The sequence below is a fragment of the Pelodiscus sinensis genome, chromosome 26 (genome assembly GCF_052426305.1).
Source record: "Pelodiscus sinensis isolate ZL-2025 chromosome 26, ASM5242630v1, whole genome shotgun sequence".
NCBI classification, from domain to species: domain Eukaryota; kingdom Metazoa; phylum Chordata; order Testudines; family Trionychidae; genus Pelodiscus; species Pelodiscus sinensis.
Window position 1 is genome coordinate 19,821,116 of NC_143077.1, and position 23,745 is coordinate 19,844,860.

Here is a 23,745-nt window from a genome sequence, read left to right on the forward strand (position 1 = left end):
AGAACGAATACCGTGCCCTGTGTCTCCTTGTGGATGTCACACAGATCTAGTTCAACGTGGCTAAAAGCTCTTCTGCTCCCTGATGCCTTTCCCATCACCTCCCTTCCTTATTCACTGTGGCCAATACCTCCCAAGCTTAGGGCGCCACGGTACTGTGGGAACACCGAGCACCACTGTTCCGACTAGTGTCTTCTAAAAGTGAACTGAGTTTGCATAATGATTGCTGGGCTGACAGAACTGGGGCACGGAGTCACTTGACCATTAGGAATTGAACTGAGGCTGCAAGTTCATTCCCTATGAATGGCTGAGCCCAGTCCCCCCAACAAATGCCCCTTAGAATCGCCGCCAGCATGTCAGAGCGCCGGGCCGGGCTCTCCATGGGGCTCTGAGGACTGGGGCAGGGTGCCCTGTGTCGCAGCCTGCAAAGTGCCGAGAGCTGGCTGCCCTGTGCCTGCCTCTTCCACCTGAGGCCCCTCCCCTTCCAGGGGTGCGGGGCAAGGCCCCTTCCCCTTACCCCAGGGCCCACAGCGGCTGTTGGCCCCTCTGGCCGTACCCATCAGAGGGTGACAGCTTTCAGTGACTCCCAACCTGGGCTGAATTTTGAATCGGGGACTTAAAGCGAAAGGCTCTGAATCCAATTAGCAAACCTCTAAGCCATCAAGAACATTTTTTCTGGCTTAAAAAAACAAACTCCCCTACAACCTGACATCACTTGGACAAGCTGGAACGTTTTCTCTGCATCTTATCACCACGAGATTTCCATGGGAAGCTTTCCAAGAGGAACATTTCACAGTCCGCAAGCCACAAGGGAGGGAACCAGGCCCAAAGATTTTTCCATTCGTAATCAGGGAGTCATTCTTCTTCTTCCACCCACTCAGCATTCTTTGGAGACAGATCCCTGCTGCCAGTGTCCTCTGCATAAGAGCTGTAGGATCGCATCCCTGCCATCTTGGCCTCCCAGCTGCTTTGTAGCTTGTGTCTCTGAGCTCACCCGCGGGCGCGGCATAATCACAGCGTCTGGGAACTGGCAGATACGCGTGATCCCGCTGCTCTAGCAGGAATGCAGTGGGGTGGGGGTAGTTCGGGAAATAGGGCTTTCCCATCCCATCCCATCCCAGACCTGTATGGGATCTGGGGGTAAGCAGCAGTCTTGTGAGAACTGTTAGCTGTAGCACTGGACTCTACTGAAACATTTTGTGGTTGTGTCTGAAGTGATAAAACTGCTCCAACTAAATATAAAACTAGAATCTGCAGAGACGGTTTCTGAAATTAGTAGCCTCGGCCAAAAAAACTGTTGGGTCTTCTAATAGCTCTTTCTTAGGACAAGCACAGAAACTCGTTATGCTGCATGGGGGTGTATTACAGTGTCTTGATTATGATGATGTATTATACAACTTGCAACTTCTGTACAGCAGCCACAAAAAAAAGACAGCAACTGAAAATAATTGCCTAGAAGTAGTTGTCTTTGAAGTTCAATTGGAGAAAAGTGGTTGAAAAATGTCATTACAGGATTTCCAGATTTATTCGCAGTAGTTTCAGTGTCTGATCATAAATAACAAACATGGCAACTTCTGACATAGTGGTTTTCATCCATGAATCTGAAAGTACTTTGCAGTCTTTACTGTACTTACCCTGCACACACTGCTAAGAGAGAAGGCACTGCTAGTATCCCTGTTTTACACATGGGGAACTGAGGCACAGGGAGACCAAGAAACGTGCCTAAGGTCGTATGGGAAACCCAGAGCAGGAAATTGACCCCAGGTGTTCTAGGCTAAGCTCAACAGCTGCCCTGGTCTATCCTTCTGGATTATCCCAGTCTGGGCTGTGCCCAATTAAAAAGACAAGGATTTGAACTGCAGCATCCAGCAGAGGCAGTCTCGACTCAACTTTCCTTCTCTCACGTCATCGCTTGGACCAAATGCTCTGCCCTTTGTGATGCTTCCACTGCCCCATTGATTCTGTGGGTTTGTACAAGTGACTGGAACTTCTTGAACAACTGTGCTGCTGATGGGCAAGAAAAAATAGAATCCAGCCTCCTTTCCTAGAGTCACCCTTGCTCCACCCAAGCTCAGCTCAGAAGTTCAGACTCTGAATAGGCCTGGGAGGCAGAAGGGCTAAGTCAGAAGGAGCCTTTGTCACATAGTCCCTGCCCAGAGGAGAATCACACTCACTAGAAATCCAAGGAAGATGTGTTGGAAACCTTGGGCCTTGCTGAAAGTGGTTGTTTGAGACAAGGTGACTATGGAAGGGGATTCTTAGGTTGTGTTTCATGTGTTGCATAATGGAAAAATGTTAGTTAATGAACTCGGTAGAATGATTGCAACTGCAGGAGCAAGCTTTTAGCTGGTAAATACATGTTCCTATCAGCTGATGCTTGTTTTATGTTATACTAGGCCAAATTCATGGCAGGTACAGCTGCCATTATGCGAGTAAAGTTACAGGAGGGTTTTAAAACAACAAAGAGTCTCGTGGCACTTTAAAAAACAAACAGATTTATTTGGGCACCAGTTTTCATGGGCAAAGGCCAAGTGACACCATCAACGGGCCTAACCACATCTACCCCATCTTCAAGGGCTCATTCATCTGCACATCTACTAATGTGATAAGTGCCAGCAGTGCCCCTCGGCCACGAACACTGGCCAACGCAGACGGTCTCTGTGCAAAAGAATAAATGCACCCAAACCGGACATCGGCGAGGGTAACATACAGACACCAGCAGGAAAGTGCTGCCACCTCCCTGGGCGCTCTGGAGCGCGTTTAAAAGTGGCCTCCATCAACAAAAAACCTTCCAAACCAGAGCTCAAAGAGGAACTGCAGAGCTGCCATTCATCTGCCAACTTGACACCGTTCATCTGGGTTTGAGTGGGGGCTGGGATGGGCTGGCTCACTACAAAAGCTGTTTTCCTTCTCTTGGTATTCACCCCTCCTCCTCCAGTGTTGGGAGTGGGCCACCTAGGGAGCTGAATTAGCCACCTTAGTGCTGCTTCTCCACTTGGTAAGCTAACTCCCTCCTTTTCATGTGCTAGTGTATTTAGGCTGGTTCTGTCATTTCCACGTCGTGCATCTGAAGAAGTGGGTCTTTGCCCACAAAATCTTACGAAGATTGGCCTGACCGTTCCTCTGAGCCATCTTACCTGTCCACTGTTAATACTCGTATAGTTGAGATGGAGTGAAACGGAATGGTCATTCTGGGCTTATTTGGCTTTCCAGGACGTCAGGATGAACACCCTTGGTCAGTAAAAGTCAGGGCTGGAGCAAACACTCAGCAAACACTCAGCTACCCAGACCCCCTTAGGAAAAGTGCAGTTTTAGAACAGAACAGACAGTGCTGGTCATTGCGCGTTTGGGTGATGGTAAAACTTGTTCTTCCAGCTTGGCTTGGCTATGGCATTTGTATATAAGCACATTCTCTTTGGGGGTTTTAAAGCATTCTGCGTATTTACATTTTTATACACTCAGGAGTTTTCTGGCTGGGAATACTGTAGAAATAAAGCTGGGCTGTTCTATAATTATTATTTTATTTGTTACAGGCTCTGATTAGGGAGTTTGGCCTCATTTAGGGAAGCATCAGATTCTGTGGAACAAGCATTTTCCCTTCTGTGTTCCAAAAATCAGACTCTGCAGAGCCAACGGGTGTAATTTAGAATAGTTAGCTGACAAGAAAATCCCAGGATTCTGCTAGTCTGCAGAGGGATTGAAACAGCTTGAGGTCAGTAGTGGGTTAGCCCAAGGCAATGCATGGGACATTGATATATTGTGTAGGATAGGAAAGCTACGGGAAGACTCAACACAAGCCTCACCAGGCTATTTGCATTCTTTGTGGGGTCAACAGACATGCAGATGTGGGTGATCCAGAGGTTTTAGTAGACTGTCAGGAGGCCTTTGAAAAAATCCCTCCTCAAAGGCTCTCTGATGCATAGGAAGCTGCCATGAGATCAAAGGGAAGGTCCTCTCGTGAATCCGTAACTGGGTACATGATAAGAAACAAAGAGTAGGAACGTTCCAAGTGGAGAGAGAAATAGCAGCATTCCCCAGGGGCAGGAGAGAGAAACAGCAGCATTCCGCAGGGGCAGGACTGGCACCCATGCAGTTCAACATACTCAGAAATTACTGGAGTAAACAGTGAGATGGCAAAGTTTGAAGGTGATACAAAACCACTCGAGATAGGCCAGTCCGAAGCTGACTGCAAAGAATTAAAAAGGATCTCACAAAACAGGGCGATTGGGCAACTGAAAAACAGATGGAATTCAGTGTTGCGAAGTGGAAAGTAAGGCACAATGGAAAACATAATCCCAAAGATGAGTACAAAATGGTGGGGTCTGAGTTAGCTGTTACTGCTCCAGGAAGGGATCTTGGTACCATTGTGGATAGTTCTCTGAAAACATCTGCAAAGGGGTCAAAAAAGCAAAGAGCATGTTAGGAACCAGTAGAAAATGGGTAGTTGTTAAGACCTAAGCTCGCATATTGCCACCATGTGGACCCATGGTACTCCCACACTTTGAATACTGCATGCAGATTTGGTCGCTCCATCTCAAAAAAAGATATATTTGAATTGGAAAAAGGGCAGAGAAGGGCAGCAAAAATGGTTAGGGGAATGGCACAGCCTCCAAATTATGAGAGATTAAAAATACTAAGACTGTTCATTTTAGAAAAGAGATGATATGAGAGAGTCAGCCAATGAAATGAATAGGCAGCAGGATTAAAACACACATAAGGAGGTACTTCTTTGCACAAGGCACAGACGAGCCAGGACGTGCATTGCCAGAAAATGTGGTGAAGGCCAAAATTGTGACTGGGTTCAACAAAGAATTAGACACGTTTCTGAGGGACAAGCACATCAGTGGCTGTTAGCCAGGAGGTCTGGGTTTGCAACCCTGTGCTTTGGGTCTCCTTAAAGCTCTGTTTAAGCAGAGAATAGGCAACAGGATGTATCCCCCTGCGCTGTTTGTTCCCTCTGAGGCACCGGGCTTTGGCCACTATCGGAGACAGGATACTTGGCTAGACTGACCATGGAGCTGGCCCACTATAACCATTCATATATTTTTACTCAGAGTTTGGCGATTCCACTCCCATTCCCACCTCCATCTCTCTCACTCTTCCTCAGATAGCTGCAAACTGCTGTCTCCTAGGTGCAAGGCTGTTTCCCCCAGAAACACACCACGGCTCTTGGAACAGGTCCCTGGCTTTCTGCTTCCTTCCTAAGTGGAGTTTGCGGGAGGGATGTCTGGGCTCCGCAGTGAGGGTGTTTGGAAAAGTCCAGTATTTGTCTCAAAGAAGCTATTCCGCATCATGCAGCATCTCGCGTCCACTTCCAAAATTCTTTGAAATGAAGGTGCTTCCTGTTTTTTCAGATGTCACAGGGTCTCTAGTTGAATGGGGTGTCCAGCAGGCCAGTAGTTTATGGATGAGTCTGCAAGATCCTGGTTTGAAGGAGCAAATGCAATTCAATTTTCCCCCGGGACCCTGCTGGAGCCTGCTGCACTACGAGAAAGCGTGTTTGGGTTTCTATTGCTAAGTAACACACGGATGAAGATCATTGGCTTAGCAGCTAGTGAATATCATCTTCCCCCCAAACCCCACACACCTACATAATCGGCTGGGCCGAACAATCCCTTCAGTCCAAACTAAAAAGAAGACAATGGCCTGAAGTTCCCTCATGGATAAGCCTGTCAGATGATAACCTCCAGGGAGGGAGTGGACAAAGAGAAAGGGAAGCATTAATCAGACAATTCTCCTGAATTCCACTGATGTCATTCCCCATTGCTTTCTGACTGGGGGCAGGAGCAAGGATGTTGGAAATCATTCTAACCCCCGCCCTACGCACACAGCCTGTCACCGCGTTGGTGGTTTGGGGAATGGACCAGAGTCCAGGAGGCTGGGAGAGGAAACCAGGGACAAGCTACGCTCATCCACCAATGCAATGTGTTTGGTTTGCAGCATTTATTGGGTTTAATTTTTGTAGGGGTGTCAATTTCCTCAGAGGCAAGCTCCCAGCCCCACCTCCAGACCTGCCCCTAATGCTGAGGCCCCACCCCCTCCTGGAGAGGGGAGGGGAGTGGTCACATGCACGCTCACCCCAGCCTCCTCAGCCCCGGAGCACCAGGGGAGGGAGGAGGGCACACGGTTCCAGCCTCCCCACCTCAGAGCACAGGGAGGGTGTGGGTGCTGGAGGCAGCAATACTCTGCCCCCAGAACACCTACAGCAGGTGTTCTGGGGGCAGGGCGTGGGCAGGGCCATGCCTGGCGATTTGCGTAGGCAATGCCTTCCCCTGCCTAAGCCATTGGCCTCAGATTCCTCCTATGGATATTTGGATGGCAACAAAATTATCATTAAGCTTGGTATTGTAGGTGGAGCTGGTAGCAACCTGAAAGTTTCAGTTGCCTGATGATTTCCATTATAAAGGATTCTTTTTGGGAGAGAGAGAGAGAGAGATTCTTACACCTCCAGTGTTTGCAGCAAGCTTTTGAAGAGTGCACAGGGAAAAAGCCCTGGGGTTGGAAAAGTGCCTTTTCTTTGCTCCATGAAATGACATGGAGGTTTTGCTGAAATACAAACTTCTGAAAATCACAATTTTTTTCAATTCCATTGCTCAGGAAAATTGTGGCAGCTACCAACACAATAACTAAACATGAATATTGTCTCTGGCTCAGTACAAACTGCATCCCAGCCGCAGCAGCAGGATCGGAATGGGGGCATATGAGGTTAAGTGCCAGTAACTTCTCCTCTCTCAGCCAGTTAAAGTAGTTCTATAGATAGCTCAAGGAGAAGAAGCCACATCTCTGAGCATTCACCCATTGCTGATGGTGTACGATTTAGTGGGCTGTTATAGTGATGCATAAGGGAATTGGGTTTTACCTTTTTCTTTTAAAACATCTTAGAGAGTTGCACACAAGAGTTATGCTACAAAGACAGGATTTAGAATGCAAAATCAAACACATGAAAATTAAGGTTGCACAGGCAATCTTCAATCTAGCATTTCCTAACCTTTTGAATGCTTGAATTTGCAACCGGAATAAAGTTAGTTTAATGTGTCATTTTTATATGTAATATATATTAAAGCTTGTAGACAGAGCACAGAACTTGGAGTCAGGACTCCTGGATTCTCTTCCCAATTCTGTCAGTGATTCAGTGTGAACTTGAACAAGTCATTTCTACTCTCCATGTCTCAGTGCTTTCATCTGACAGATGGTGTTGATATTGCTACTTCCTTAGCTTTGTAAAGTGCTTTGAGATCTATGGTTGAAAAGCACCATGCACGTGTCTAACTGTCACATACATTTTGGAATGATGATAGGGTCAGTTATTTGGCTCTGTTCCCTTGATATTATTAAGTGTCTTTATTTCATTTACTTAAATCTCTGTTCACATTGTAGCTGTTTTGCTGATCTGTTCTATGTATCACTCTTGGATAACCATTGAGGTGTGGATTGTAAATAGGGAGAGCAAGTGGGACATTTTCCAAGGGAATGTTTTTATTAGAAATGGTGAATAATAGAATGGAGTGCATTCCATGGAAATGGATCACTTTTGACGAATCTTTTGAAAGAAACTGGAAAGATGTCATTTTTTTCTGTCAGCTCATCTGCCCACTTGTCGACCTCCTGGGAGGCAGGGGATATATTTCATTTCAGAAACATTGAAAGATTCCTGCAGAGGGATTGTTTGACGTTTCTGAATTGAAGTGTTGTGAAATTTCATATTTGCCAAAATTTCAGAGATTTGGCTTTTTGTGCTGAGTCAGGATAACTTTTTCCCCAGTGAAAGAGATCTAAGATGGATTTATTTCTAATGAGTTGAAGCACAAGGAGCTTTGTATCAGATTTGGCACTGGCAGATAGCATACATTACTGTCAGTGGTTACTGATTTTTGTCCCATGAAAGAGGCATTCAGCTTTTATAACCTTGATTCACATTGGTGACAGGGACCAATATGATAGCAGCACTGCTCTGTGTGGCACTTATATGGCCTGGTGGCAAGTGTAAACTAAACTTTTATTAGGAATGGAGAAGTGAAGCAACCTAAACCCCTGAGACTGGAACAGAACCTGGCAGAGAAATGGAGGGGTTGGCTGCAGAGTCTTCTGATTTTTGGAAGCAAGAGTCATTGCAGAGAAATGAGAAAGAAGGACATCTTACATGCTTCTCCATGGGCCACACCTGGATGTATTGGAGGTTTACCGTACTTTTCAGTGGGAGCCCCTAAATATAGTCATCCAAACAGTTAGTGCTACCTGAGCTACGCAAGAACGTCACTCAAGAAAGGGGCATTTTCTTTACAAGAAACGTGCTGCCCGGTGAGCTCATTAACCATTATGGTACTGACCTGCAGACAATGCTGAGATGTGAATTTGAGCAGATGGACTAGTTAGTAATGGACTAATTAGCAACTGAACATGAGCGCCCAGAGTGATGCCGTGAGAATGATTAAAGGGTTATAAAACCTGCCTCGTAGTGATAAACTCAAGAAGCTCAGTCTGTTGAGCTTAACAAAGAGAAGGTTCAGCAGTGACTTGATCACAGTCTATAAGGACTGCATGGGACAGAGATTTAACAATGGGCTCTTTAGGTTCACTAAGCAATGGCTGCAAGTTGAAGTTAGATAAATTCAGACTGCAAGGAAGGCATAAAGTTTTGCTTACAGCCTTGTTGTAGCTGTGTTGGTCCCAGGAGAATAGAGACAAGGTGGATGAAGAAATATCTTTTAATGGACCAACTTCTGGTCAGACAGTCAACAGTGAAAGTAACTAATCATTGGAACAATTTACAATGGGGTGTGGTGAATTCTTAAATCAAGATTGGATGTTATTCTAAAAGATCTGACCAGGAAGTATTTGGGTGAAGTTCTTTGGTCTGTGCTGTACAGGAGGTTAAAGTTGATTATCACAATGATCCCTTGGAATCTATGAAGAACGATGAATTTTAAGGGCTAGTGAAAATTTTGCTCCCAAAATTGTCCTTCCCATATGAAAACATCCGCGAGCTGTGAAAGAACTAATGAGGATTGCATAAAGATTGAGTCCGACGGTCAATAAAGAGCAGAGACAATATTTGTTTGAAATAAATGTGGAGATCATTATAAACATAACTAGCCAATTAGCCTGTGATAAGACGGGATTTTCAGGTCTTCTCTCCTGAGCTCTCTTGCTCCGTCTCTCTCCCTCCTCCTACTGCCTCCCCCCCCCCAGCTCTCCTCCGCCTCCTGCTTCTCTCTCTGTCTCTTTCTTTCTCTTCTCTCCCTCCTGCCTGTCACTCTCCCTTTTTCTTTTCCTCCTCCTCCTGCCTCTCTCTCCCCTCCGTCTCTCCCTGCCCCCTTTCCCCTTCCCTCTCGCCACGGCGCTTGGCTGAGTGCTGCCTGCTCAGCCGGGCTGCCGTGAGGGGCGGGAGGCAGGGCGGTGACATACACAGCCAGGGGGTGGGGCTGTGTACATCACCACCCCGCCCCCCCTTCTCCTCCCACTGAGGGGGAGCCCAAATGGCCCCTTGCACTGCTGGCTCCCCGGCAGCCTGGCGGAGGAGCGCAGTACTCAGTTGAGCACCACAGTGGGAGGAGAATGGGGGGCGGTGACGTACGTGGCCCCGCCCCCTGGCCATGTACATTACTGCCCCGCCCCTCCTCCCCCGTGGCGCAACACTCAGCCCAGCTGCCACGGAGGGAAGGGAAGGGGGGCGGGGTGCTGACGTACACAGCCAGGGGACGAGGCCGTGTACGTCAGCGTTACAGGCGCACAGACACTGGGCTACTATATATATGATGATGATGTTTGACAGAAAGGATTTAGTGCAAGCTCTGAGCACAAAAAGCATAGAAATACAACCCCCTCACCCCCCCCCTCCCACACACACACAGTTGTGTATATGAAGCTCATGGTCTAAACTGTAAGAATGATATAGAAAGCCAATTCTTTGAATCTTTTGAATAAATGTACACAAGGGGTTCTACAAGAGATTGGCTTTTGAGACTGGCATTAAAAAGGGGGGGGAAGTGAATTTCAAAAGACACTGGGGGCTATTTATCATGATATCACAATGAGCATATCCCAAGGCTAAGTGGCTAGAAGATGTCAATATCAAGATGTGAAGTTGTTTCTACCTCTTAGCTTATGTGACAGATGCCATTTGGTAGACTGCAGAATAGCAAAACAGGAAGTCCCATACAGCCTTGAATAGAAGAGCAGGCTGCAGATGACCAGTACGACTTGTAACTGACCAGGATATAAAACATTTTCTTAAAAAATGTGATGTGGGGTGGAATGGACTGGGATATAGTTAGTATATGGTACGTCACATTGATACCAGTCTAGGGTGCCTCTAAAACTGCAGGCACATGTAAAAATGCCATTAGCACAGCAAAAGGAAATGATAAAATTAGATATTCTTGAGAGAATTCAGAAACAGAATGAGTGAGCTAACAGCATGGTTGCCAGAAGAAACCAAACTTTCTGGAACAGATCCAGAAGGCCTTATTCAAGGCCATCAAACAGACGTGCTATCCCATGACATTCAGCTGTACAAAAGGAATAGAAGGCCCCTGAAGGAAGCCATCCACAAGCTCTGGATAGTGGATCAATTTCAGCAGCTGAAGAAGCTACTGCAAAAGGAACTGTTTTCAAGACAGGAAGTATCAGATGGTTTCCCGTGTCAGTCAAAAGCCACTGACGGTCAGATGATCATCTCATCTCCTGAGGGTGGGGGTGTCAGGTCGTCTATCTTGACCTCCATTCTAGACCATCTCTCTGGTACAGTTTATCAGCTGGTTGTGCTAGTTCGTGGTGGTTATTTTTGGCTCATATTTTATTTTCTTTGCATTTGGATTTTCAAAAAGAAAAGTGAAGCTGTAGCAGCACTCCAGGAATCAGCGAATACTGTCCCTGTCATGCTTTTGTGCTCCTGACCCAAATCAGCTGATTGGTGCTAGGAATAAAGTTAAGTCTTCAGCTAGCTTTAGAGATCCAGGTGCCACACAGCTGACTGGCAGAGCACCCACAGCCAGCAGGATGTGTTTCTACTGATGGTGCACATTAGGTGCACAGAACAAAATTTATTCCACACACGAATGGAAAAAAATTAGAAGGGATGTTGGATGAGAGTGCCATCTTGAGTTGTATAGGCATTGAGAACACACATATTCAGTAGCAATTGTTTCATTTCTGTATATTGATTTTTGGGTGTAGGGATACATTGTTTCTCCAAAAAGAGAACAAAAACCAGGTGTCTGCAGTACTCCTCTGCTCTTGCAGTTGTGTTTAACTGAAGGGAGATCCAGAAGGAGACTGGAATGTGTGCAGAACAGCCATATTCAGCCCTGCTCAATTGTAGCATACTCTGTGCAGGAGACTGAAGCTGGTGCTGTCTTGCAGTGAGTGTGACAGATTTGCAGTATGATTTGCTCTCTGGAGAAGGTTTTATACCTCGGGGCCAGACCTTCGTCTGGTGAAAATTGGTGGAGTACCACTGAAGTTACGGAGCCGTGCTGGCCTGGATGGGGCTGCATATGATGACAAGTAAATGACATCAGTGAGCAGAAGCCAGACCTGGTACCTCTGCTGAAATATGTCCTGAAGATGCGGTCCCTAGAGTTCACCTCATGGAAGGAAAATAACTTTCTCCTTCCACGATATCATTGGTTTGCTGGGCAGTGCATTCACATTGTATAGACTTGTGGTCAAGGCAGCAGACTCCTGGGTTTAGGCACTGCCAGTGACTCACTGTGGGGCTTTGTGCAAATCATTTAACCTTTCTGTGGTCCCGTTTCCCAGATAATAGAACCGACCTCGCCATGGGGTCTGGAGCTAGCTCCACGTGGTAACTTTATGCCCTGACTTGAAGGCCAGTGATTTTAATGCAGTTGCATTGGGTTTCATCAGAGAAGCATGCGGGTGTCCCATTGCTGTTAATGCCATGCCTGGAAATTGCTGGATAGGGTATAAGTGGAAAAGACTCTTATGACTGATACTATTCAAGGCAATCTCTTTTGTGCAGGGATCAAAGAGAAGCAGCGTAAGCTCTTGTCCTCTTTCATATGCCCATGGAGGTTCCTCAAACAGCATTTTATCTTTATCATTTGCTTTTGCCTATTTGGTCTGTTGCCCAACACAGTACTGTAAGGAGCAGCCCATCGAGTCGTAGCCACTTGAGGGTCTGGCAGCGATGCAGTGATACCAGAAAACAAAACAGCCACAGTGAGTGTCACTTTCAGCTTCATAGTAATAGAACAAAAGGGTCGGGTGCCAGAGTCCAAATTTACACAGAGGATGGAGGAACATTCCCTGAAGCATAACAGCGGAGTAATCTAGCCCGTCCCTGGTGTCCCATTTGGGAACATGCCCTATAGTCTGTTTGCTAATGGTTTGTTCATTCCAGTTCGTATTGACATGAGCAGCGGAAGGATAACGCCAAAGTCTAAGGCCAGATTTGCCGGGCCCCTGGGGAAGGTGTGTCAGGGGGTTGGCTGGCTCCACACTCTCACAAGGAGCCAGGCCTCAGGCGGAAGCAGTGGGGCTGTGGGCAGCCAGCCCTCAGAGCTGCCCAGAGCACGCAGCATGGTGCTCCAGCAGCAATTTAAAGGGCCCGGAGCTCCACCCGTTGCCACAGCAACAGTGGCGGGAGCCCTGGTCTCTTCTGAATCACCGGGCCCTGGGGTGGTTGTCTCCTTTGCCCCTCCCCTCCATCTAATATCCAACCTAGACCTCCCCCACTGCAACTTGCGCTCATTGCTCCACATTCGGTAGACCAAAAAACCTGCTTAGCATTGATGTGGCTTCATACCACTTCTGTTGCCAGCATCGCTTGCACATGTTCACCAAGTGAAATAAGCTATGTTAGCAAGAGCTATTTTAGCAAGTTCGCAGATGACACTAAGCTAGGGGGAGAGGTAGATACGCTGGAGGGCAGAGGTAGACTCCAGAGTAACTTAGACAAATTGGAGGATTGGGCCACAAGAAATCTGATGAGGTTCAACGAAGACAAGTGTAGAGTCCTGCACTTGGGATGGAAGATCCCAAGCATTGTTACAGGCTGGGGACCGACTGGCTAAGTAGCAGTTCTGCAGAAAAGGACCTGGGGATTACAGTGGATGAGAAGCTGGATATCAGTCAACAGTGTGCCCTTGTAGCCAAGAAGGCTAATGGCATATTAGGTTGCATTAAGAGGAGCATTGCCAGCAGATCCAGAGATGTCATTATTCCTCTTTATTCGGCTCTGGTGAGGCCACATCTGGAGAATTGTGTCCAGTTCTGGGCCTCCAATTAGAGGAAGGACGTGGATGCATTGGAGAGGGTCCAGTGGAGGACGACCAAAATGATTAGGGGGCTGGAGCATATGACCTATGAGGAGAGGCTGAGGGAGTTGGGTCTGTTTAGTCTGCAGAAGCGAAGAGTGAGGGGGGATTTGAGAGCAGCCTTCAACTTCCTGAAGGGAGGTTCCAAAGAGGATGGAGAAAGGCTGTTCTCAGTAGTGACAGATGGCAGAACAAGGAACAACGATCTCAAGTTGTGGTGGGAGAGGTCCAGGTTGGATTTTAGGAAAAACGATTTCACTAGGAGAGTGGTGAAGCACTGGAATGGGTTCCCTAGGGAATTAGTGGAGTCGCCATCCCTAGAGGTGTTTGTCTCGGCTAGACAAAGCCCTGGCTGGGTTGATTTAATTGGGATTGGTCCTGCCTTGGGCAGGGGGCTGGATTTGATGACCTCCTGAGGTCTCTTCCAGCTCTATGGTTCTATGGTTCTATGCCAGTATAGCTGCATCTACTCTGAGGCTTTTGCCAGCATAAAAATGTTACAAAAAATCACTCCCCTAACCAAGGTCACTGGCAAATATTTCCAGTGCAGACCTTGCCTAAAGGCTGCTTCAATGCACTTTTCAGTTTGAAACCGATCTAGATAAAGCATACAACCCCCTACTGTGAATGCAGCTAAACTGGCATGAGGGTGTTTACTAATAAAGCATTTCCATTTATGTACGAGAACAAGCTGTACCTGTGTAAGGCGCCTTTATACCATTGTGATTGTGCCCCTACTAAGGACTGGATGTCTTAAGTCAGTCAAAAACTGTGTGTAGAACACAGCAAGTAGATGTCACTGCCAGGAGCTTTTGCGCATATTCAGCCTAAACTTTTCATTTCATAGTTTCACCCCATAATTTCAAATGCCACCCCAAATAGTTTCTCTCCATCATTAGCATCCATGAAATATTTTATGACAGAGAACATCTACCCACCTCTCTTTTAGCCACATTCCACAGATACAGGTGTGTTAATCTTTCCTTACCATGCAGTCCCCGCAAACCCTAAGAAATACTTTTCTCGCAGTTTCCTCCAGTTTGCCTCCATCTTTCAGTCCGTGAAGAACACAGCAATGTGGTGTCATTGGTCAGAAGGAGCGCCTGCTTGTGGGTGTGATCTCTTGGTGCCCGCACCCCAAATCACATCGGTTTGGGTGCCATATTGCATAGCTCACTGGCTCAAACTGCTACCGTGCCTTCTGAAGCAAGCACCGCTACTGCTAGCATCTTATTTAATGTGCTTGGTTTCGCTGGAATGCTGGGGAAGCGTTGATCTGCTTTTGATCTGCTTCTAGAACAACATCCTAACCCCAGCTTGTCTCCGTTTGGAAGTAGCCAGCATGCGCCCATTTAGCCTCAGCAGTGCCAACGGCATTCTGACAGCAACTGAAGGAGTCTGTGACCATGGAAAATGCCTGGTAGTGCCACTCTCACCCACCTGCCCTTTCACATGCACAGAAAGGAGGGAAATTACGACAGGTGATCTGCCTGTGGGACACAAATCAAGGCTGTTGTAAACTGCAGGGATTACGGAACTCATCTCCCAGCCATCCTCCGTTGCAGTGCCCTCCTGCGCCCTGTCGTTCCTACTCTGCTCAAGCCCACCCTGCGACGCGTGAGCTGCTGGCATTCGTTTTAAAAATTGTCTTTAGAGTTTTTCAAACTCCTGGCTCACCGTATGGTACGCAACAGAGCAGAGACCTGGAGAGAGAGCTCCGTTTAATGGGAGCTGTTAGCCCATCAGCACCCACAGCTGTCAACTATCGCCAGCTTCTCAACTGGCCGAGACAACGTCATGTGTTTTCACTGCATCAGGAGCAGCGTGACTCACTAACGATGCTGCCGGCTGCCATTTAATGAGAATCCTGTTATGTGGAAGCCTGGAGGAGGCCCAGAAGTCGGTGTCCCTGTTTTCAGTACACTTCTCCTAAATGCTTGCATACAGTTGTTCTGCCCTATTAAACAGTGTGGTGGATAAAGCAATTCCTCTGTAAAGGGCCCTGGGAGCTTCTGGAGGAACATGCAATCTACAGTGAATATCACAGAGTGGAGAAATAATCATTTCTGGCACATATCTAGCACTTAACATCTTTGAATCTCCGAGCGTACATTGATCACTGTTAGCTATTTTAAAAATGAATAAAATGCATCTTTAGCTGGTTGTCGCGACTGCCATAATGCAATTGGTGTCTGCGTTTGTTAGTGCTGTCTTGCTATTGATTTTTAATGCTTTCAGATAGTTCCAGTGTAATGTTTCTTGATGAGTGGCAGCCTAATATAAGGACAGGATCTTCTTTTAACATTTATTTACATGCTTTCCGCTATCATGAATAGCAGATTTAATGGGCAATGCATCAACAAGATAGCAATGAATAGAAACACAATACTGTCCTAAGGGCCATTAGCTGAGACGCTCCTAACTAATGCTGTAAATTAATACTAATGGTACTTGTTCTACTGGGTCTTTCCCTCCAGTCTTAGTTGTTTGCATGAGAGAGGTTTTACAGGGTTAAGGGCCTCAAAAGCACAAGAAGCAAGGGGCTTAACATGCAGCAAGGGAGGTTTCGGTTGGACATCAGGAAAAACTTCCTGCCTGTCAGGGTGGATAAGCAGTGGAATAAATGGCTAGGGGGTTGTGGAATTTCCACCACCGGAGATAATTAAGAGCAGGTTGGACAGACACCTGTCAGGGAGGCTCTCGATGGTGCTTAGTTCTGCCACGAGAGCAGAGGACTGGACTTGACCTCGCAAGATCCCTTCCAGCTGTCGTGTTCTGTGACTCTACGCAAAGCAATTGTATGCATGTGGAAAGGTTTTCTTGCCATCTCCATGGACGGTGCAATATCAGAGATAGCAGCAGCCTTCATTAGCATATGTAAATAGAACCCGTAGGCATGTTCAGGAATGAATGAAGGCAGGGCCCAGTCCTGCATGCCTTGCTCAATGAAGGGATGCTCCTGCTTCTGTGGCATGGCACAGGGTGAGCTCAGCAGCCCCTTGCCGTTTCTCTGATGGCGTCAGACCATCTCACAGGGCCCTGCGCCGTCACCCCCTCCCGTCGGACTTCTGCTGCAAAACGTGGGGACTAGCTTTTTTCTCCCCTCCTTCTGTGTCGTCTTCAGTGCATAGCAGGTGTTCCACCCACAGTACGGCCTGACTAAGCAGTGGGGGTGGGGAGGGAGGGTCAGGGAAGCTTGATTCAGAGTACAAAGTGGAAATTGAACCAGTTAGCCATCAGTGAACTCCAGCTTGCCAGTCTGAGCTCATAAAGATTCTTTTCTCTGCCAGCACAGGGCTTCGAGGATGACTTCTTCTAAGGTGCAGACTAGTCTTGAAGCCTTCCCACACGAGGCTGCATTGTTTAAAATGTGTTGATCTTCCTGGAAATCATGTTTTTGGGGAGGTGAGAAGCATCCCTCTGGGCCACTCTGGTTAAAGGAAGCAGCTGTGTTTGATCATCTCATAGCTGTTTTCTGATCTAGGTTGGACCTCCCTGGTCCTGCACCCTCGTGACCTGAGCGGTCCCTAACAAGGTTAATTAGTTTAGTCAAGATCAGAGAAATTATCAGCAACTTCAGAGGAGCAAAAGTCAGGTAACTGAGAACCACAAAAGATTTACGTTGCTTACCAGAGTATTCTGAGTTCCAAGGTACTATGGAAAAGAAGCGCAAACTTGCTGACACAAACTTAAACTGTGAGTTGTGGAGGAATGTGGTTGCAGTAAATGCTGTCGAACAGGAAAGTCCCCTGTTGAGGGTAAACCTTTAAGTAAAATGGTCTCTCATTGATTTGTTTGTCTGGCGTAAATTGTGTGAACATATTAGACCCACAAAGAAAGATGGCAGCAGCCTCCTAATGATGTAGTTATCTCTAGAGCCCTGCAAATCTGCAGATACCCACTTTATATCTGCGGGTGCCAATGCCGATATCCAAATGCTGATATGCACAGCTCATTTTTGCAGATATGGCTGTGGATATAAATTTTATATCTGCACAGGGCTCGTTACTTCCCCAAACATGTCACTGGGTAGCGGTTGGAGGGCGTTTTCAGCAGCCCTCTTTGGAATTATGGCACGCTTCGGATTGGTTTGGTTTGGTTTCTTTAAAGTTCTCTGTTTCTTTTGCCCCCCTCAAGACACACTAAATGAGTGGGGCAGGAAACCCTTCTCTCTAGGCAGACTCAGCCTCAATGAATGTCAGATCAGCTGCAATGTCTAATTTCAGCTCACATTGTGTGCTTCTGTGTCCAGGAGAAGTCAGCTACTGACAGCATTCATGATGCTAACAGGGCTGCTGGACACAAAGGAGTTACTCAGAGCGTAATTAAGACTAGCACATGTCCATGGCTGGTAAAGGAGCAGTTTTGGTGTTCAGTGGCAATGTGATGCATTGCTTATCCCCCAGGAAGAACTGAATAGCAAGAGGGCCTGGAAAACCAGTTAAATCAGGGGAGAGGAATGTGCATTCCCTGCTCTTCCACCGAGTGTCTGGACAAGGGCCATTGGGCAGCTTTGCCGCTTGCTTTGGATGCCTCAGTTTGGGGTTATGTTGAAGTAGAGCTTGGCCAAACCTGTGCACCTTTGATCTCTTCTGTGGATCAGAAACACAGGTGTGGCTTGAAAAGGAGGCTGCAGGCATTCGTATGTATCGCCAACAGCGGCGAATCTGCATGAGAGGGCTTGACTTTATCAGCACCAGGGGTGTGTTATTGAGAACTGGTCTCGAGATGAGGGAAGTTGTCATCAGTCCTTACGGACTGGCGCTGTTTGGTCCTGTCGCCCCCTCACGGATAAAGTCTCCTCACCCGAAACTCTCTAGATCAGTGGTCCCCAACCTTTTGGGGCTGCCAGGCACCCGGGGGCGGGGCCACTCAAAGGCCGCACATCCGGGGGCAGAGCTGCACATGCGCCGCGCGCTGAGGGGGCAGGGCCAGCACATGCATCTTGCGCCCGGAGCCGGCACCAGCATGTGCCACGTGCCCGGGGACGGGACCAGCCCAGATTGTTTGGCGGGCACCATGGCGTCTGCGGGCACTGCGTTGGGGACCACTGCTCTAGATACTGGCTTTACCCAAGCCAATGATCAGCACCCCTCTGCAAAACAGCTAAAGTCTATTGGTTGTCCTTAAGATCTTCAGCATTGCCTTTGCAAGTAGCTGGCATTCCTCCTGTAGCCATTGCCCCAGAGGTATGTCAGATACAGGGCTGATAGCCTGATATTCCTTGCTTAGAAAAGAACCTGTAAAGATTTGGCAGCACACTTAGGGTACGTCTAGACTACAGGCTTCTGTCGACAGATACTGTCAACAAAACTTCTGTCGACAAAGCGCGTCCAGACTACATTGAGTTCTGTCGACAAAGCAAGCTGCTTTTGTCGACATGGTAGTCTGGACGCAAAGGACAGTTTCCATTCAATAACACCTTCTGTCGACAGAAGGCGTTATTCCTCGTAAAATGAGGTTTACATACGTCGACAAAACTGCTGAGTTCTGTCGATATGTCGACAGAACTCAGCGGTAGTGTGGACGCAGGTATAGTTTTGTCGACAAAACTCTGTAGTCTAGACACACCCTTAGTGCCTGTGTCACAGGGGCGTAGTGCGGATGTCAGTAAATGTTCATAAGATGCTGCTATGGCAAAGCAGGTCAGATGTCAAGCTCTCCTCAGCCCTCTTTGAACAAGCAACCGGGACATTTCCAAATATCTCCAATCTTCCCCACTCCTGAGAATTGATTCTCATGCGATCGCTGTGTTTGACGACGCTTCAGTGCCCTGCACAGCTCCTTCTCATGGGAAAGGATGGGGGGCTGAAAGAATTGTTGTCCTGATCTGAAAGGAAACTCTCCTTTATGCTGAGGGACTGCGCTGGTGAGAATGACAGCCCCAGATGTGCTGGTGAGAATGACAGCCCCTGGATTCTCAGTATTCAAGGCCAGGCTGGATTTTCTGTCAACATTTTTTTCTCTTGCTTCGTGTTTGCCTGGATCTACCTAAGGCCGCGTCTACACTTAATCTGCTACAGCAACACGGCTCCAGAGCTGTAGGACTCCAGCAAAGAGATTCATAATGGTGACAGGGTGGGGGTAGTGCTGTCTCTTCATTGAAGTTGTTCCACTTCCACAATGATGTCAAGTATCAGAGGGGTAGCCATGTTAGTCCGAATCTGCAAAAGCAACGAGGAGTCCTGTGGCACCTTATTTACTTAACAGATGTATTGGAGCATAAGCTTTCGTGGGCAAAGACCCACTTCATCAGATGCTTGTGGTTCCACAATGAGTGGTAGCTAGAACAAAAGAAAGGCTCTGTCAGCCTCACCCTGTATACACGGAAGGTTATATTGGCTCAGAGGCGTAATTTTCCTCATTTCCTGAGCAAGGTAGCTGGGTCCTCCTAACCTCTAAGTGCTTGTCTACATGGGGACATCCAGGAAAATTAATTAAATAAATGTGTGAGTTTGAAATGGATTCGTTAAACTGCCTTGTGTGAACACATTCATTCTGAATTAAAGTATCCTTAATTTGGTTAATTCCAAAGAGCATTAAACTAAACCACATTAAGTCCATTTTCCTTCTAAGTAACTGCATTCACACAGGGATTTAATATGGCTTAACTGATTCACTTCAAAGGTCACACCTTTAGCTAATTTGGATTAATTTTCCTTTACCTTTCCATGGAGACAAGACCTCACTTATTCCTCTAGCCACTCACTGATATAACTGAGCACCTTACTGTCTTTTTAACAGATTTATGTTCACAACTCTCCTCTGAGGTAGGGGAGAATTGTTATTCCCATTTTACAGGTGAAAAACTGAGCCACAGAAAGCCCAAGTTCTCTCAGTACATCTATAGCAATGTAGGGAACTGAACCTATTTCTTGTGACTTCAAAGCTAGCACCCTAGTCTCTGAAACAATAATGTCAAACTCCTTCAGTATTCAGCTTTGAATTTCTCTGGGTTTCTTTGTATTCCTCGGGCTTTCTATATTACAGATATTTGGTAAGGTTAATCATGCTTTCATTTATCTAAGGGCCCAAATTACTCACGACAAAGTAGCTCCGTGCTGTATTCCTTTTCCATTCTGCTTCAAGGTTGATGGCATTTTTCCCCTTGTAGCTTTGACATTAGAGTTTTTTTGATCAAGATATTTAAAAGCGATTGGTGGTTTTGCATCTTTCAATCTGTGGGCTCCCCGCTTGAGACTCCTGAAGGAGCTCTCATTTTCAGAGTGTGGGTGCTCTGCATTTTCTGAAAAACAGACCTCTTTAAAGTGCCTCAGTGGGACACCCAAAAACAGAGCCACTCAAAATCACCAGCCACTTTTAAAATTTTGTTTATATCTGATTAGCCAGGGGAAGACATTTAGGAGGTGTAGTAGCAAGTCATGCATATTTTTGGACATGTCTGAAGATGTGGCTGACAGTGGTACATCTCACAGTTTTCAGGAAGATGATCAGGATTGTGAGGCAAATAATTGGGTTACTGTCAACTCCCCCCATTTGCCTTGGCTTGTGAGGCAGGAGGGCAATAAAGACAATGATCAGTCCTGTGGCACCTTAGAGACTTAGATACAGTTCCACGAGCTTTCGTGGGCAAAACCCACTTCTTCAGATGAGCATGAGGGAGGGCAATAGGAAATTCAGGTCGTCCTGTAGCTCTGTCACACATTTTGCGATATGCCCCAATGGAGATGAGGGAAGGGAAGCTGTAGATTACACCGCCTTATGCAAGAAGGCGAGACAAGGATTTGATTTAAATGGGCTTGAGAGCTGCAACATATTTTGTGTTTAGCCAAATTATTCATAGCTGGTGACTACGGGTAAATTGCTAGTTCAGCCTGTCACCTTTGGTGTCAGTAACATGCCAAATTGATTTAGGAAAGTTGTTACTTCTTTTGAGGTGGGAATCTTTTTTTTTTTTTATCATGACACCTGTCGCTCATAGGTACAAATCAAACGAAGAGTATGTGTATGTGCGAGGCCGCGGAAGAGGGAAGTATGTATGTGAGGAATGTGGAATTCGCTGCAAGAAACCCAGCATGCTGAAGAAACACATTCGCACGCACACAGACGTCAGGCCATACGTCTGCAAGTACTGTAACTTTGCATTTAAAACCAAAGGTAAGAGACAGTCAGCTCCTAGCTCCTCTGCTTAGTGTATTGACTTACTGATCAAACCTATCTGGGGGAACTAGTAACAGGGAAGGAAGGGCTTTCCTCGACCCTGGGAGACCCTAGGATTGGGTGGGGCGGTGGCAAGAGGGATCTGTAATTGGCTGAAATTGCATGAACTGAACAATGCTGTGTTTTGCTCGAATGCGTCTTGCTGCGGCGCTGCAGAGACAGTGACCTCACCTAGGAGTTTTCCTGCAGCATAGCAATGGTGCTGGAATCCAGTCTCTGTTTTTCAAGATAAAGGTCCTGAGCAATAATTCCAGTAGTGACAGAAGCCCCATTGAAAATGGCTTAATCCAACAGCATGCAGCTATAGGAAGCACCAACATTTTGAGATTCAAACAGTCTCATCACCTGGTCGATAGTCTTTGGTGGCTTTTCATGTGAGTGCTCTCAAAGACCCTGTTTGGGCTGTACATTATCATCTGCATGTGGCTGCAGCAGAATATCCATCATTTCAAATCCGCTCTTCCCAGAAGGTTGTGCCTTCTAACAGGAGGCTTGCAATTGGCACAGATGGCGAGTTGCAACATTTCCCACCCCTAGCCCTCCCATTATTAACCTTCTGCAGAAAACACACCCATGGATGTCTTAATTCTCATGATCAGCCATAATGTGGAGTCATTTGTCATGTGCGCTCCGAGACAGACAGCGCGGGAATGTTCCACAGATGTGTAAAAATCCTCAGCTCAGCATCTTCACTGTCTGACTGGAAGCAATGCAGGCACCCAGGATAAAATTGGCAAAGGGCATAAGTGACTTAGGTGCCTAAATCCCATAACATGCCTATATGACTTAGGCACTTTAGTCATTTAAGTGCTTTTGAACATTTATCCATATCCACTTCTTCTGAAAGGAATGGCAACTTGTTTCTTTAATTGTGGTATGAGAGAATAATCAGTGACCTTTGAAAGTCATTGTAAATAACTGTATCATATTGTAAATAGCCCAGAGAACTGGGCCCAAGATAAATGTACACTTGGTCAACCAATCAGCATTGGGGACTCAACCAAGCACAGTTAGCTGTGTAGGCGTATGGGCTATCTGCTCCAGGGGGCCTTGATTCATCAAGTCCTTAAACATTGCAATAGGCTGTGGACGTTTCTTTGTGAGGTCAGCTGAAGAGAGCACTGTGGTAATCACTGAGACTGTGTCTACACTGCACCCCTTTTCCGGAAAAGGGATGCACATTAGACAAGTCGGAATTGCAAATGCAGCAGGGGATTTAAATATCCCCCGCTGCATTTGCATGAACATGGCTGCCGCTTTTTTCCGGCTCGGGGCTTTGCCGGAGAAAAGCGCCAGTCTAGATGGGATCTTTTGGAAAATAAAGCCTTTTCCAAAAGGTCCCTTATTCCTCTTAAAATCAGGAATAAGGGGCCTTTCGGAAAAGGCTTTATTTTCCGCAAGATCCCATCTAGACTGACGCTTTTCTCCGGCAAAGCCCCGAGCCGGAAAAAAGTGTCAGCCATATTCATGCAAATGCAGGGGGGATATTTAAATCCCCCGCTGCATTTGCAATTCTGACTTGTCTAATCTGCATCCCTTTTCCGGAAAAGGGGTGCAGTGTAGACACAGCCTGGAAGTGTGGCAGTGCTCAGGGAAACAGTGAATGTGAAGCTAAATATAATGCGCACAGCAGATCTGAGTTCCTGCTTTCCCTGTACCCTTGGAGCTCCAAGGTTTTCCACAGACTCTTTTTGCCTTTCTTTCCCCACTGCTCATTGCTGTCTGTCCTCTTGCTTTGCTCCTCTCCTCTGAGGTTTTCCCTGGAGATGGGAGAAGCCTCTTTAGCTGCTGCCCTTCTATGTAATTTCTGTCCGGCTTTTCTTTGGTATGCTGGGATCAAACCATCATTCTTTCCACCTCGCCAGTTACTCTCAGAGACAGAGCTACAAACAGAGAAGCCTTCACTACCCAGTACAGCAGTTGCCTTTTGAAAGGGGCTGTCGCCTGGAAAGGACTTTCCTCCTTCACAAAAACCTCTCCAGCTTCAGCAAGAAGCCACTGAGAGGGAGGAAGTCAGCCAGGAGGGAAAATACGTGCTAGGGGTTAAGGGCAAAAGTATGGTATCGCCAGGCCCGGCGATTGAAAAGAGCGCCGCTGCCATGCTCAGGACCCTTGAATTGCCACCGGAGCGCTCTGCAGTGCACGCTGGGTAACTCTCAGGGCTGGCCGGTGTGGGAGCCCGTGTGGTACATTCTGGGCGGTCCCCAGGCCTGCCCCTTCTCCCTCCAGTTATATTGACTGCGTAGATCATAAATGGGAGTGGGCAGAAGTCTTGTGGTTCTGCTTG

At 47.0% G+C, this 23,745-nt stretch overlaps 1 protein-coding gene across 12 annotated transcripts in view; it reads left to right on the forward strand.

Moving 5' to 3' along the window:
• HIVEP3 (HIVEP zinc finger 3) overlaps positions 1-23,745 on the forward strand; it is a 403,526-nt gene that overhangs the window by 346,782 nt on the left and 32,999 nt on the right. For all 12 annotated transcript variants that reach the window (XM_075908749.2, XM_075908754.2, XM_075908748.2 and 9 more), the window contains one exon: positions 21,220-21,395. In XM_075908749.2, coding sequence (XP_075764864.2) covers positions 21,220-21,395 — 176 coding nt within the window. The remainder of the gene's footprint in view (positions 1-21,219; positions 21,396-23,745) is intronic.